The sequence below is a fragment of the Salvelinus alpinus genome, chromosome 22, assembly GCF_045679555.1.
Source record: "Salvelinus alpinus chromosome 22, SLU_Salpinus.1, whole genome shotgun sequence".
NCBI lineage: Eukaryota > Metazoa > Chordata > Actinopteri > Salmoniformes > Salmonidae > Salvelinus > Salvelinus alpinus.
The window spans coordinates 36,296,807-36,313,457 of NC_092107.1; the positions used below are offsets into that span (position 1 = coordinate 36,296,807).

Below are 16,651 nucleotides of genomic sequence, written 5' to 3' on the forward strand. Positions count from 1 at the left end.
CATACACACACCTGCTACAATGATTAATCACAAGGACGGAGCAATCAATCCCATTTTACAGATTACAGAGGCACCACTCTGCACCGCTTCAGAGTGTCTGTCACTACCGATTAAATGTTTATCAATTTCCCTCCTTTGTTCATTGGGGAGATGTCAGCAGCTCTCTGTAAACAAGGCTCTGTTTAAAAAACGTTGGGGGAAAAACCCAGGACATCGGCCTACTCAGTTCAAATTTGATCAATTTCTCTTACTTCACAATCCATCATCGTGAGATGAGTTTGACATCCGACTGAAGAGAGACTCCCAACTCTGGACAAGGACATTTGCATGTCACTGATTTGAGGGGTTTCACCTTCTCACATTCAGTACCAGTCAAAAGTCTTAGAACATCTACTCATTCAAGGGTTTTTCCTTATTTTACTATTTTCTACATTGTAGAATAATAGTGAAGACATCAAAACTATGAAATAACACATATGTAATCATGTAGTAACCAAAAAAGGGTTAATTAAACAAATCAAATATATTTGAGATATGAGATTGTTCAAAGTAGCCACCCTTTGCCTTGATGACAGCTTTGCACATTCTTGGAGGGGATGATGTAGGGATGGGGGGTGACATCTGCCCTCTATTTGTTTACCTGTCCTTGTTCCTTATATCTTATTTTTGTATTATTTATTTTGTACCTTAAACTCTAGGTCTTTTTGTTTCTGTCTGCTCTTTTTTATGTTTTTATAATAATTGCATACTTGTCCTTTCTACAAAGTACCTAAACGCAATTCTTGTGTTTGTTCAATAAAAAATATTTGAGCAAAAAATAAACTTAAACTACAGCAGCCCCCACAAACTACTACTACTACTACTCCTACTACTACTACTACTACTACTACTACTACTACTACTACTACTACTACTCCTACTACTACTACTACTACTACTACTACTACTACTACTACTACTACTACTACTACTACTACTACTACTACTACTACTCCTACTACTACTACTACTACTACTACTACTACTACTACTACTACTACTACTACTACTACTACTACTACTACTACTACTACTCCTACTACTACTACTACTACTACTACTACTACTACTACGTGCTTCTGGCACCACAGCTTTTTCAAGCACCAATTATGTATATTCTGAGTGTACAAAACATTAGGAACACCTTCCTAATATTGAGTTGCACCCCCTTTTGCCCTCAGAACAGCCTCAATTCGTCAGGACATGGACTCTACAAGGTGTCGAAAGCGTTCCACAGGGATGCTGGCCCATGTTGACTCCAATGCTTCCCACAGTTGTGTCAAGTTGGCTGGATGTCCTTTAGCTGCTGGACCATTCTTGATACACTTAAATATTTTGGTACTTAAATATTTTGTCTTGCCCATTCACCCTCTCAATGGCACACATACACAATCCATGTCTCAATTGTCTCAGAGATTAAAAATACTTCTTTAACCGGTCACCCCCCCCCCCCCTTCATCTACACTGACTGAAGTGATGGCGGGTGATGACATCAAAAAGGGATCATAGTTTTCACCTGGTCAGTCTATGCTATGGAAAGAGCAGGTGTTCCTAATGTTTGGTACAGTCAGTGTATAAAACCTGGATTGCTGATGCTGTGTATTGGCCATTGAGAGGCTTTGAAGCCACCGGTCGGCCATATTGGCTCTCCCCAGTATGATTCGTCCTCCATAGGAAGGAATGGAATTCTACAGTATTTCAATGTAATGTTTCAAGGTCAAAATTACTTGGATTTGATGCTGTATTGGGAAACAGTAACATTAGTAATCCCCCCAAAAATGTGTATGTTTAGCTCACATAATATAATTTATAAGTAGAATAAAAGTGGCAAAAATAAATGTAGACATTAACAAATGAATTTCAATAGCTTCCAAAATATATTTTACAACATTGGGGGGAGTGCCAAGATGGAGTTGCAGTGGCATCAAACCAGTCATCTAGTGTATATGTAAATCATTGATTACCACCTGTAGCCTACCTGCCTCTCGTTGGCTCATTGCCCACCACCGTAACAAGATCCCTACTTTTACAATCCACTTTCAGTAACGTAAAACAAGTAACTTCAAGTCAAAATAAAGGACAGGCAGGCAGTGTGAACAATACACCTTTACTTCCCTACGAAAACATTTACAATCAGTGTTGATGATCCATCCAGTCAGTGGGGATGTTCCAATGATCACAAGGCTACTTATGCAGATTCCTATACAGAAACATCAGACGTTAATGTGCCTATACAAATATGATATAAAGGCTAATTAAATGAAAATCCCTCTAAATGGTCTAAAAGGTGGTCTAAAATGTCACCTCTAAAAGGTGACATTTTGACAACAAATACATTTTTAATGCCCACCTTTCTGAGACATCTCAAATGATCTCTCAAATACAGTATATTTCTACCAACATAGCAAGCCAGCGCAGCAATGACTGTTTGTTTTTTTAAACTAAGGCTCAAACTAATTCATAATTTAACATTTAAAAAATCAGGACAGCATTAATAAAGTCAAATATATAGTTATCATAAGGACGGGACATATCCATCTACCATATATATATAACCACGTCAGCGTAGATATCTCTCTGTTGCAGCTCTGTGTTTGGTTGTAGTCCTATTCCCTGAGAACTCCATTGGTATACATTAGTCAAAAAACTACATAGAGTATAATGACATCACAGGAAACTAGTAACAGACTCCACAATGTGATGCTGAGTAGTCCCTAGTTAGTGCAACGTGTCCTGTATCACTGGCCCTAGTGTGCTTCCAGATGAGTGTTTGTGTCTGCCCATAGCGTGCGTTTGTGCGTCCCTCCCTAACCCTAATAATCAACATTGCCTGTCGTAGCTTGAACTTCAGTGGCCACCGTAGCTAGCGAGGCCGAGGTCCCTGTCCCAGTCCCGTCACGTGGCTTGGAACGCGGCCGCATCATATCCTCTGTGTTGAACTCGGGCTTGACCAGCAGGACGTAGCACTTGGGTAGGAAGATGCAGGCTAGCAGACCGAAGCTGGATGCCAGGATGGCAAAGATCTGCACGGCCACCATGAACTTACCACGTGTACTGAGATAGGCCGGGACGAAGGAGCTCCACACGATGAAGAACACCAGCATGCCGAAGGTCAAGCACTTTGCCTCACTGGAAATCAAGAAAACCCCAACAAGTTTATTAAAAGTGGTCTAAAGCAAGAAACAAAACCAAATTCAAATGAGCGCAACAACTCTCAGGGTGTTCTCACACTTGGTCCCTTTCAGACAATTTTTTTTTTTAATTTTGCGGTTCGCTTAATTCTTTGTGCAGTTTGAACACTCCAACGGGGAGACCCGTCAAAAGAACCCCAAAAGTGAATCGAACTGAGACGATCTCGAGAGGTGTTCTGAGTTCGGTTCGCTTGAATTTCGTTGTTCCGGTTCCCTTTTTTTAGGACAATGTGAACGCAAAGCTCCCCAGGATGACTTGTCAATATTCCAGCAACACACACTAGACTACTGCAACACCGTTTCCCCTGTCATAAACCCTCAGACTAGACTACTGCAACACCGTTTCCCCTGTCATAAACCCTCACACTAGACTACTGCCATAACCCCTCACACTAGACTACTGTCATAACCCCTCACACTAGACTACTGCCATAACCCCTCACACTAGACTACTGCCATAACCCCTCACACTAGACTACTGTTATAACCCCTCACACTAGACTACTGTTATAACCCCTCACACTAGACTACTGTTATAACCCCTCACTCTAGACTACTGTCATAACCCCTCACACTAGACTACTGCCATAACCCCTCACACTAGACTACTGTCATAACCCCTCACACTAGACTACTGTTATAACCCCTCACACTAGACTACTGTTATAACCCCTCACTCTAGACTACTGTTATAACCCCTCACACTAGACTACTGTTATAACCCCTCACACTAGACTACTGACATAACCCCTCACACTAGACTACTGTTATAACCCCTCACACTAGACTACTGTCATAACCCCTCACACTAGACTACTGTTATAACCCCTCACACTAGACTACTGTCATAACCCCTCACACTAGACTACTGTCATAACCCCTCACACTAGACTACTGCAACACCGTTTCCCCTTCCATAACCCCTCACACTAGACTACTGTTATAACCCCTCACACTAGACTACTGCAACACCGTTTCCCCGGCCATAACCCCTCACACTAGACTACTGTCATAACCCCTCACACTAGACTACTGCAACACCGTTTCCCCTTCCATAACCCCTCACACTAGACTACTGTCATAACCCCTCACACTAGACTACTGCAACACCGTTTCCCCTTCCATAACCCCTCACACTAGACTACTGTCATAACCCCTCACACTAGACTACTGTCATAACCCCTCACACTAGACTACTGCAACACCGTTTCCCCTTCCATAACCCCTCACACTAGACTACTGTCATAACCCCTCACACTAGACTACTGCAACACCGTTTCCCCTTCCATAACCCCTCACACTAGACTACTGTCATAACCCCTCACACTAGACTACTGCAACACCGTTTCCCCTTCCATAACCCCTCACACTAGACTACTGTTATAACCCCTCACACTAGACTACTGCCATAACCCCTCACACTAGACTACTGCCATAACCCCTCACACTAGACTACTGCCATAACCCCTCACACTAGACTACTGCCATAACCCCTCACACTAGACTACTGTTATAACCCCTCACACTAGACTACTGCCATAACCCCTCACACTAGACTACTGATATAACCCCACACTAGACTACTGTTATAACCCCTCACACTAGACTACTGTCATAACCCCTCACACTAGACTACTGATATAACCCCACACTAGACTACTGTTATAACCCCACACTAGACTACTGTTATAACCCCTCACACTAGACTACTGCCATAACCCCTCACACTAGACTACTGTTATAACCCCTCACACTAGACTACTGTTATAACCCCTCACACTAGACTACTGTTATAACCCCTCACACTAGACTACTGTTATAACCCCTCACACTAGACTACTGCAACACAACACCGTTTCCCCTGTCATAAACCCTCACACTAGACTACTGCAACACCGTTTCCCCGGCCATAACCCCTCACACTAGACTACTGCAACACCGTTTCCCCGGCCATAACCCCTCACACTAGACTACTGTTATAACCCCTCACACTAGACTACTGTTATAACCCCTCACACTAGACTACTGTTATAACCCCTCACACTAGACTACTGCAACACCGTTTCCCCTTCCATAACCCCTCACACTAGACTACTGCAACACCGTTTCCCCGGCCATAACCCCTCACACTAGACTACTGTAACACCGTTTCCCCTTCCATAACCCCTCACACTAGACTACTGCAACACCGTTTCCCCGGCCATAACCCCTCACACTAGACTACTGTAACACCGTTTCCCCTTCCATAACCCCTCACACTAGACTACTGCAACACCGTTTCCCCGGCCATAACCCCTCACACTAGACTACTGCCATAACCCCTCACACTAGACTACTGCCATAACCCCTCACACTAGACTACTGCCATAACCCCTCACACTAGACTACTGCCATAACCCCTCACACTAGACTACTGTTATAACCCCTCACACTAGACTACTGTCATAACCCCTCACACTAGACTACTGCCATAACCCCTCACACTAGACTACTGCCATAACCCCTCACACTAGACTACTGCCATAACCCCTCACACTAGACTACTGTTATAACCCCTCACACTAGACTACTGTCATAACCCCTCACACTAGACTACTGTTATAACCCCTCACACTAGACTACTGATATAACCCCACACTAGACTACTGTTATAACCCCTCACACTAGACTACTGTTATAACCCCTCACACTAGACTACTGTCATAACCCCTCACACTAGACTACTGTTATAACCCCTCACACTAGACTACTGCCATATCCCCTCACACTAGACTACTGACATAACCCCTCACACTAGACTACTGTTATAACCCCTCACACTAGACTACTGCAACACCGTTTCCCCGGCCATAACCCCTCACACTAGACTACTGCAACACCGTTTCCCCGGCCATAACCCCTCACACTAGACTACTGCAACACCGTTTCCCCGGCCATAACCCCTCACACTAGACTACTGTAACACCGTTTCCCCTTCCATAACCCCTCACACTAGACTACTGCAACACCGTTTCCCCGGCCATAACCCCTCACACTAGACTACTGCCATAACCCCTCACACTAGACTACTGCCATAACCCCTCACACTAGACTACTGCCATAACCCCTCACACTAGACTACTGCCATAACCCCTCACACTAGACTACTGTTATAACCCCTCACACTAGACTACTGTCATAACCCCTCACACTAGACTACTGCCATAACCCCTCACACTAGACTACTGCCATAACCCCTCACACTAGACTACTGCCATAACCCCTCACACTAGACTACTGTTATAACCCCTCACACTAGACTACTGTCATAACCCCTCACACTAGACTACTGTTATAACCCCTCACACTAGACTACTGATATAACCCCACACTAGACTACTGTTATAACCCCTCACACTAGACTACTGTTATAACCCCTCACACTAGACTACTGTCATAACCCCTCACACTAGACTACTGTTATAACCCCTCACACTAGACTACTGCCATAACCCCTCACACTAGACTACTGACATAACCCCTCACACTAGACTACTGTTATAACCCCTCACACTAGACTACTGCAACACCGTTTCCCCGGCCATAACCCCTCACACTAGACTACTGCAACACCGTTTCCCCGGCCATAACCCCTCACACTAGACTACTGCAACACCGTTTCCCCGGCCATAACCCCTCACACTAGACTACTGCAACACCGTTTCCCCGGCCATAAACCCTCACACTAGACTACTGTAACACCGTTTCCCCTTCCATAACCCCTCACACTAGACTACTGCAACACCGTTTCCCCGGCCATAACCCCTCACACTAGACTACTGCAACACCGTTTCCCCGGCCATAACCCCTCACACTAGACTACTGCAACACCGTTTCCCCGGCCATAACCCCTCACACTAGACTACTGCAACACCGTTTCCCCGGCCATAACCCCTCACACTAGACTACTGCAACACCGTTTCCCCGGCCATAACCCCTCACACTAGACTACTGCAACACCGTTTCCCCGGCCATAAACCCTCACAAAAATGTGTGCTGAATCACAACATAGGGTAGAACATCTAATCTAGCTCTTAAAGGGACAGTATACCATTGGGTATACCATTTTCAGTTACAGCATTATTTATTCTGCAGTTATTCTATTACTATTTATTCTGTTAGCAATACAACGTACATGTTAATAATATCTTCTGATTACAATGATTATGTGTCATATTTGAACTAAAAAAAAAATATTTTTTTTATTTCACCTTTATTTAACCAGGTAGGCTAGTTGAGAACAAGTTCTCATTTGCAACTGCGACCTGGCCAAGATAAAGCATAGCAGTGTGAACAGACAACACAGAGTTACACATGGAGTAAACAATAAACAAGTCAATAACATGGTAGAAAAAAAGAGAATCTATATACAATGTGTGCAAAAGGCATGAGGTAGGCAATAAATCGAATAATTACAATTTAGCAGATTAACACTGGAGTGATAAAACATCAGATGATCATGTGCAAGAAGAGATACTGGTGTGCAAAAGAGCAGAAAAGTAAATAAATAAAAGCAGTATGGGGGGTGAGGTAGGTAAATTGGGTGGGTAGTTTACAGATGGACTATGTACAGCTGCAATGCAATCTATTAGCTTCCAAAATGTACGTAGGTATATCTAGCTGTCCGACAACGTATTCTGATTGAATGGCTTGTCCTGCACTTTGTAAAAACCCAGAGTGAATGTTGGATAGAAATAACGATTCCTTCCTAAACAAAGCTCTGTGAATGTAAAGAGAAAATAGTTGAAGTGAACTGTCAGAAGAGTTGAGTCCTCATTCAAAGGCAAGGACAGTGTGAACACAAAGACATGAGTTTTTCTGCTTTTCTTTTTTTACCCCAGAGTTCACTTTAAAGAGGACTGAGATCCGTTCTATTAAAGAGGACTATATGAGAAAACACCCTTAGATATTCTATCATAAGTTACGCAATGGTAAGATATGTTATGTTAGATTCTGGGTGAAACTTGGAACCTTGTTATACTCATAAGGAGAGTGTCCAACTGAGAACGAGACTGTTTTTTACATCACAAGTTAATGGTTATCTGTAGGGAATGTGTAGGGGAGACGGGTGGAGAGCTTAGAACATAACAATGTCACTGAGGGAGAGAGGGAGAGAGGGGAATGTATAACGTTTACATTATGTCAGGATATGTTACTGTTAAGACATCAGGGAACCAATGGGAGGAGAAGAGACACAGTCTGGTATCAATAACCATGACAGCCTTGAGTTGGGGAGGAGTGAGCACTTTGGGGTAGAGGTCAGGTCAGATGAAGTGAGGAAGAACAGATAACACTAAGGTTCTGCCTAGCAACAGAGATGCATTGGCTGTTCGGCCGTGGAGGAGGAGCCTCAGCCTCGGGGGAAAGGGTCCAATATCAGTGCTTGTGTGAAATGTTGTTTGTCTGAATTACAGCTGTAACGACCCTCTGGGAAGAATTCAACTTGGGTAAGCTTCTCTAGTGTCCGTGAGTTATTTACTCTGAAAATTATAACCTGACAGTTATAATAAGTTAAGTTGCAAAGTTATGTTAGCTTAACTGCTATGTTAGCTCTTAGCCTACAGCTAGCCAAGTCTTTAAATTGCTGAGCTAAGTAACTTCCAGATCCACTAGCTACCTGAAGGAGTCCTCCAGTTTGTGTGCCATGAAGGTGACTAGCTACCTGAAGGAGTCCTCCAGTTTGTGTGCCATGAAGGTGACTAGCTACCTGAAGGGGTCCTCCAGTTTGCGTGCCATGAAGGTGACTAGCTACCTGAAGGGCTCCTCCAGTTTGTGTGCCATGAAGGTGACTAGCTACCTGAAGGAGTCCTCCAGTTTGTGTGCCATGAAGGTGACTAGCTACCTGAAGGAGTCCTCCAGTTTGTGTGCCATGAAGGTGACTAGCTACCTGAAGGAGTCCTCCAGTTTGTGTGCCATGAAGGTGACTAGCTACCTGAAGTTGTCTTCCAGTTTGCGTGCCATGAAGGAGAAGATGAAGGCGAACAGGGCCAGCAGGATGTCGTAGCCGAAGACACAGCAGATGAAGACCACAGAACCCTCGTCACACTCCAGGATGATCTTGATGTTCTGCGCCGCCGTGTTTTTGACCGGGTGCGGCGGCAGGATGATGAGCCACACCGTGCACGCCACGGCCTGGATCAGTGTTAATACGGCTGCCAGGGCCCTCTGGTGGGCGGGACGGAGAGAGTCCACATCGGGGTTGCCAGTGGTTACAGCATTGTTGTTGTTGTTGATGTTGCCATTGGTGACAATGACATCAGGGCTGGTGTCAGCGGCGGCGGCCTGAGCTGCAGCCTTAGCAGTGGCTTTGGCCTTGGACCTGGCAGCCTTCAGAACCCTGGCCCTGAGCATAAGGACTGCAGCCTTACCTAGAGCAACACATCATCATGGTTAAAGGGTAGGTTTGTGTGAGCAATGTGGTCAGAGCTGTACTCTACTGTAGCCCCTGAGTATCCATCATGTCACTTACAGCCAATGATTCCTTAAGGGCTAGACAAGCCACTAAAGGATTAGTCTGGATTTGGAGAGAGAAAGAGAGAGAGACAGAGACAGAGAGAGACAGAGACACAGAGAGAGAGACAGAGACAGAGAGACAGAGAGACAGAGAGACAGAGAGAGAGACAGAGACAGAGAGACACAGAGAGAGAGAGAGAGAGAGAGAGAGAGAGAGAGAGAGAGAGAGAGAGAGAGAGAGAGAGAGAGAGAGAGAGAGAGAGAGAGAGAGACTTCAACCCACCCATGATGGAGGAGAGGCAGAGGGAAAACCCCAAGGCCAGGCCCACCTGGCTGGTCATGCAGCTCCAGGGCTGGGGCTCTCCCAGGAAGACGATGGAGGAGAGGAACGTCACCACCAGGGAGAACAGCAGGGAGAAACTCAGTATGGGGTCGTTGGCCTTCACCAGTGGAGTACCCAGGTTGACCAGGAAGACCATCTGAAGTAGGACATTATACACACCGGGGTTGGGGTCAGTTCGAATTGAAGTCACCCAATTCAGGTAGTAAACTGAAATTCCAATTCCATTTTTTTTTTTACAAATTCCATATTCAATAATTTCTCAAAAATTGAAAAGGAGAAAATGTATTAAAAAAAAGTTCCTGAGTAACTTCAATACGAATTGACCCAAACCCTTATACACTTCAAGGTTGTCTATCATAAATGGCAGTGAATACTACCTGATTTACTGTAATTATGTCTCCTCGTAATTCCAACAGACAAATCTCCAATAACACCCTATTCCCCAATATTCCACTAGTTTTTGCTGCCGTTGGCTACACACCCCCACAGCCATTGTGATCAGCGCTCCAACGGCTGATATCACCATGAGTGTGATGCCCAGAGGTTCACTGAAGTCCAGGAACTCGATGGTCTTGGGGACGCAGGTGTCTCGGGCCGCGTTAGACCAGTAATCCTCAGTGCACTGGATACACTCCCTGGCATCTGACAGGAGGAGGCAGAGAAGATATCAGGGCAGTCTAACACACAGAAACAGAAACAGAATATCCTTCAAGCTACATATCATTAAAACCCCCAAAACAACTGTGGACTCAATTCAAACCAACTCTGCTACAGTTGTATAAAGAACAAAGCTCTGCTAGGGATTGATAACGTGTACACAGAGATACATCACCTGTGGCGTTGCTGATCTCTCCGTCGGCACAGGGGATGCAGTCGAAACAGCAGACGGGCTCCCCCTGCCTGATCCCCTTCCTGGTACCAGGCTGGCAGCTCTCGCTGCACACTGATCTCGGAGTCTGATGGGAGACATGGAGGGAGACAGTCAGATAGACGGGGAGGGAGGGAGACAGTCAGATAGACAGGGAGGGAGACAGTCAGATAGACAGGGAGGGAGGGAGACAGTCAGATAGACGGGGAGGGAGACAGTCAGATAGGGAGGGAAGGAGACAGTCAGATAGACAGGGAGGGAGGGAGACAGATAGACGGGGAGGGAGACAGTCAGATAGGGAGGGAAGGAGACAGTCAGATAGGGAGGGAAGGAGACAGTCAGATAGACAGGGAGGGAGGGAGACAGCCAGATAGACAGGGAGGGAGACAGTCAGATAGACGGGGAGGGAGTAATTCAGATAGACAGTCAGATAGACAGGGAGGGAGACAGCCAGACAGGGAGGGAGACAGTCAGATAGACAAGGAGGGAGACAGTCAGATAGGGAGGGAAGGAGACAGTCAGATAGACAGGGAGGGAGACAGTCAGATAGGGAGGGAATGAGACAGTCAGATAGACAGGGAGGGAGACAGTCAGATAGACAGGGAGGGAGACAGTCAGATAGACAGGGAGGGAGACAGTCAGATAGACAGGGAGGGAGACAGTCAGATAGACAGGGAGGGAGACAGTCAGATAGACAGGGAGGGAGGGAGACAGTCAGATAGACAGGGAGGGAGGGAGACAGTCAGATAGACAGGGAGGGAGACAGTCAGATAGACGGGGAGGGAGACAGTCAGATAGGGAGGGAAGGAGACAGTCAGATAGACAGGGAGGGAGGGAGACAGCCAGATTGACAGGGAGGGAGACAGCCAGGTAGACAGGGAGGTAGGGAGACAGCCAGATAGACAAGGAAGGAGACAGTCAGATAGACGGGGAGGGAGTAATTCAGATAGACAGGGAGGGAGACAGTCAGATAGACAGGGAGGGAGACAGCCAGACAGGGAGGGAGACAGTCAGATAGACAAGGAGGGAGACAGCCAGATAGACAGGGAGGGAGACAGACAGATAGACAGGGAGGGAGACAGCCAGACATGGAGGGAGACAGTCAGATAGACAAGGAGGGAGACAGTCAGATAGACAAGGAGGGAGACAGCCAGATAGACAGGGAGGGAGACAGACAGATAGACAGGGGGGGAGACAGACAGATAGACATGGAGGGAGACAGTCAGATAGACAAGGAGGGAGACAGTCAGATAGACAGGGAGGTAGACAGTCAGATAGACAGGGAGGTAGACAGTCAGATAGACAGGGTACACACATAACACTGTCTTTGTCCTCTCACTACAGTATCTCACTGACCTCCAGCTCATCATTGTTCCACACTATGGATGCGTTGTTGATAGTCATCATGGCATCTGGGGCTGCTGTGCTGTTGAATTGGCCAATCGTCACGTAGGAGATCTCCCCGTCACCTTTCACCTGCCAGTTAATGATGTCATAGTAGCCGTCCACATCTCCGTCCTGGAAGAATAAAGGTTCCTCGGTGTGGGGGACCTGGAACCACACGTTCTTCAGGTAGTACATCAACTAGAGGAGAAAGGAGACGATGGATCATATTAAACCTACAGCGGTTACAACCAAGATGCAACTACAAATGTACACACACACACACACATACACGTACACGTACACGTACACGTACACACACATACACACACACACACACACACACACACACACACACACACACAGACACACAGACACACAGACTGACCTGCCAGGGCTCAAATTTGGTGATGTCAGCACAGCTGTTGTTGTTGAAGGGCCCAAGGCCAGGCTCACAGATCTCCATGTTATGCAGGGCATGGGCCACAGTGTACACAGCCTTATACACACTGTAATACATCATACCATCATCATCACCGTCATCCTCGTTAGCATCGCTATCTCTGTCGTTATCATCATCAACATATCTACCTGTATGTGATGTGTAGCTGGGTCACGTCAGAGTAGTTATTATATCTACCTGTATGTGATGCGTAGCTGGGTCACGTCAGAGTAGGTATTATATCTACCTGTATGTGATGCGTAGCTGGGTCACGTCAGAGTAGGTATTATATCTACCTGTATGTGATGCGTAGCTGGGTCACGTCAGAGTAGGTATTATTAACATATCTACCTGTATGTGATGCGTAGCTGAGTCACGTCAGAGTAGGTATTATTCAGTTTCTCCAGGGACTCTTTTCCCGAACACAGCCACTCAGGCACCCCTCTGACTGCCCTGGACAGGCTCGTGTTGCCCCCCTGCTCCACTGCTGCTTTCGTCATTTCTTTCGCCAGCCTCAGAGCCCGGCCGTAGTCCAGCGTGCAGTTGAACGCCGTTTCCCAGAATTCCTCAGTGAGCGGGTTGGAGTAGGGGTCTATGTTTAGCAGGTAACGCTGGAGACCGGGGATCTCAGCACGCTTCAGACCGAATCCCAGGGTACCACCCAGCAATGAACTCACCTGGACGCAGAAAACACCCAACATATCAGGGAACACCGCTTTCCAATAAAAATGGTCACTCTGCTGACTCTAATAATTCTATCGTCCCTGTGACCCCTGGTTGAACCTAACCATTAGTTGACCCGCTCACCCCAGGCTGGTTGATCAGTGCAGATGTGACCCAGGCCTCACTGGCAATCCAGGTGCGGTTGGTGACATTGTGTTGGATCAGCTCCTGGATCAGAGGGCTCAGGTCCACATCAGAGGAGAACACCACAATGATTTTAGCTGTCGACTCCACCACCGTCTCCACAATACGCCGGATGTCCTCTGGAGAGCTCACCTGCACAGGACAGGAAACAGTAGGGAGGATGGGGTTCCAAAACTTTATTAACTTGTTTATGGCGCAAGCAAATTGATGGAGAGAAATTGAGGGAAATAGACGGAAGAAGAGAGAGAAGAAGAGAGAGAAGAAGAGAGAAGAACAGAGAGAAGAACAGAGAAGAACAGAGAGAAGAACAGAGAGAAGAAGAGAGAGAAGAACAGAGAGAAGAAGAGAGAGAAGAAGAGAGAAGAACAGAGAGAAGAACAGAGAGAAGAAGAGAGAGAAGAACAAAGAACAGAGAGAAGAACAGAGAGAAGACCAGAGAGAAGAAGAGAGAAGAACAGAGAGAAGAAGAGAGAGAAGAAGAGAGAAGAACAGAGAGAAGAAGAGAGAAGAACAGAGAGAAGAAGAGAGAGAAGAAGACAGAGAAGAAGAGAGAAGAACAGAGAGAAGAAGAGAGAGAAGAAGAGAGAGAAGGAGCGAGCGAAGAAGAGAGAAGAACAGAGAGAAGAAAAGAGAGAAGAACAGAGAGAAGAAGAGAGAGAAGAAGAGAGGCAGAAACAGAGAGAGACATTGAGGGCTGTGATGTAATGGAAACAGTAACCGGTCACCTTGGGCAGGGTCTCAGAGAAAGAGATGCAGACCCCAGCCTCCTCCACCTGTTCCTTGAAGGCCTTGATGCCATACTTCCCATAGTCATCGTCCGCGGCGATGGTTCCCACCCAGGTCCAGCCGAAGTGCAGCACCAGGCGGGCCATTGCCTCAGACTGGTAGACGTCGTTAGGGATGGTCCTCAGAAAGGTGGGAAACTGGAACTTACTGTCCAACACAGAGCAGGACGACGCGTAACTCACCTAGAGACGAGGAGAGGGATAGAGAGAGAGGGAGGAGAGTGGGAGAGAGAGAGAAGAGAGAGGGAGGGAGGAGAGAGGGAGAGGAGAGAGGGAGAGAGAGGGAGGAGAGAGATGGAGGAGAGAGGGAGAGGAAAATGTCCACTGGATTAGGCCCCACCGCATCTAGATAGATATCGGAGCTGCAGTGAAGAGGAGAGTCCATGTATTAATATGTAGATAGACAGAGATACCTGGGGGAAATAGTAGAGTCCAAGTATGCGTGCGGTGGCGATGGACAGGTCTGACCCCCCAGCCCCCACTAGAGCGGCCAGGGGCGCCCCTGTGCCACAGCGATAGTTGGGCACGGCCTCTTCCTGCCCCGTCAGGTAGGTGAGGGTGCCCTCCACAGCCTTGGAGATGGTGAAACAGGAGTCGTAGATGACATATCCCAGGTCTGTATCAGGGAGGAGGTCTGTCCGCTTGTTGATCTCATCAATGGCGAAGAGCATTGTCTGAGTCCAACGGAACGTCCGGAAGTTAAACCTGGATGAGAAGTGATGATGATGACGGTGATAATGACGGTGACGATGATGATGGGAAATAGTTAGAAATAGTAATAATAGTGGAATCCTGACATTACTGTTAAACCATCTTGAATAGTGCTGTATCTTCAATATATTATAAAATGTAGTGAAGTTGCATTACACCGCCACTAGAGGGCGACAAGATATATTTTTTAAAAGACCCAATATTGGTGGAATGACAACAAGCCCAGATCATCATAATATAGTTTATGGGCTAATATAGGAGCAACTCAGATCTAGGGGACTGAAGGGCTATGAGTAGGGATGATGGTGATTGTTGAGTCACCGATTGGATGAGGGAGCAGGACCTTGAAGGGAGGAGGAGGGGGTGACTCAGTAGAGAAGCAATTCCCAGAATGTTCTGGTTCTAAATACCATTCACATAATATTTTAAATACAACAGGGCTAATTTATTCTCATTTCTAAAATGGTCCCACATTCACACCGTCACTCTTTCCATCTCTCAATCCAATTTAACTGCCTTAAACTCCTGAGTAATATAATGTAATTGTATCCCATGACACTAAATATTCACCGGTACTCACCCCTCGCATCCCAGGGACAGCGGCACCGAGGAGCTGTTGGTATTGGCTGAGGCGATGCGGCGGTGAACGGGAAACATCCCTCCCATCACCACCTTTTTCTTCTCCACGTTCCTGTACCCGCTCAGGTTAAACTTGGCCTTCAGTTTACAGCTGGACTCCGCCGAGATGGACGCGTAAAAGTGGAGAAAAGCACATAATCCACACAGTAACCGGTATTTCCAATTGAATCCAGTATTATCCATGATGTGAACGTGTGGTATAAAAGTAGCTTGATCACAGTGTCAGGCTCTGAAGAAACAGCATCAGTACAAACAGGTGCTTCTGCCAAATCTCAAGGGATGATTATCGGCAGTGTTGCATAATACAATTTGACAAAACAGCCTCCTCATGGAGACATGAGATAAGAAAAAGGGCTGTTGAGGTTAATAGATTATGAACATTATTGACTGTAATAAATTCATGAAAATAATGACATTTAATTCGTGTAATAAAAATAATAACTAAGAATTTAGCAGATTATAGGCCTAGGAGATATATGCGCCTTGGTGTTTTAATATATTTTGTGTCGATTGCATTACTTTATAATAGCCTATAGGGTTTTGCATTCTTGGCCTTCTAATCAAAATGATAAAGTTATAAATTAAGGACACATGACTGTAGAAGTATAGGCTAAATAACCTTGTGTAAAGTGCGATGCGTAATTAAGAGTTAGCAAATTCAAAATAAAGTACCAATTAATTATCTGGCATGTGATTGTCTGTCTGTATTCATGTTAACGACATAACACAAAGCGCCACGGGCTCTGATTTAATTGGCAGTAGCATGTGGTGATCTGCACTGGAGATGCGGATGAGCGCTCACGGGACATTGGCCCCTTAATGCTCAGTAATTACTTCGGCATACTGTTTCGTTTATTCCGAAGCGTCCTCTGGGCCTCTAGCTGTAGTGAG

The 16,651-nt window shown here is 46.1% G+C and overlaps 1 protein-coding gene across 1 annotated transcript; it reads right to left on the reverse strand.

Moving 5' to 3' along the window:
- Window positions 1-2,132: 2,132 nt before the first annotated feature.
- Window positions 2,133-16,036, reverse strand: vmn2r1 (vomeronasal 2, receptor 1). Its single transcript, XM_071360021.1, has 12 exons — window positions 15,702-16,036; window positions 14,824-15,115; window positions 14,351-14,593; window positions 13,566-13,757; window positions 13,110-13,435; window positions 12,705-12,825; window positions 12,290-12,517; window positions 10,898-11,021; window positions 10,547-10,707; window positions 10,006-10,201; window positions 9,202-9,637; window positions 2,133-3,168 (listed from the first exon to the last, which is right to left on the reverse strand). The coding sequence occupies exons 1-12, from the start codon at window positions 15,941-15,943 to the stop codon at window positions 2,853-2,855; spliced, it is 2,877 nt and encodes a 958-aa protein (XP_071216122.1). The 5' UTR covers window positions 15,944-16,036; the 3' UTR covers window positions 2,133-2,852.
- Window positions 16,037-16,651: the final 615 nt, after the last annotated feature.

Coding starts and splice junctions, on each gene's coding strand:
- vmn2r1 (XM_071360021.1), bottom strand. CDS start 15,943: ATGGATAATACTGGATTCAATTGGAAATACCGGTTACTGTGTGGATTA. Junction 13,758..14,350: donor TCTCTGAGACCCTGCCCAAG/GTGACCGGTTAC, acceptor TGTCCTGTGCAG/GTGAGCTCTCCAGAGGACAT. Junction 3,169..9,201: donor AAACTGGAAGACAACTTCAG/GTAGCTAGTCAC, acceptor CTTGATTTCCAG/TGAGGCAAAGTGCTTGACCT.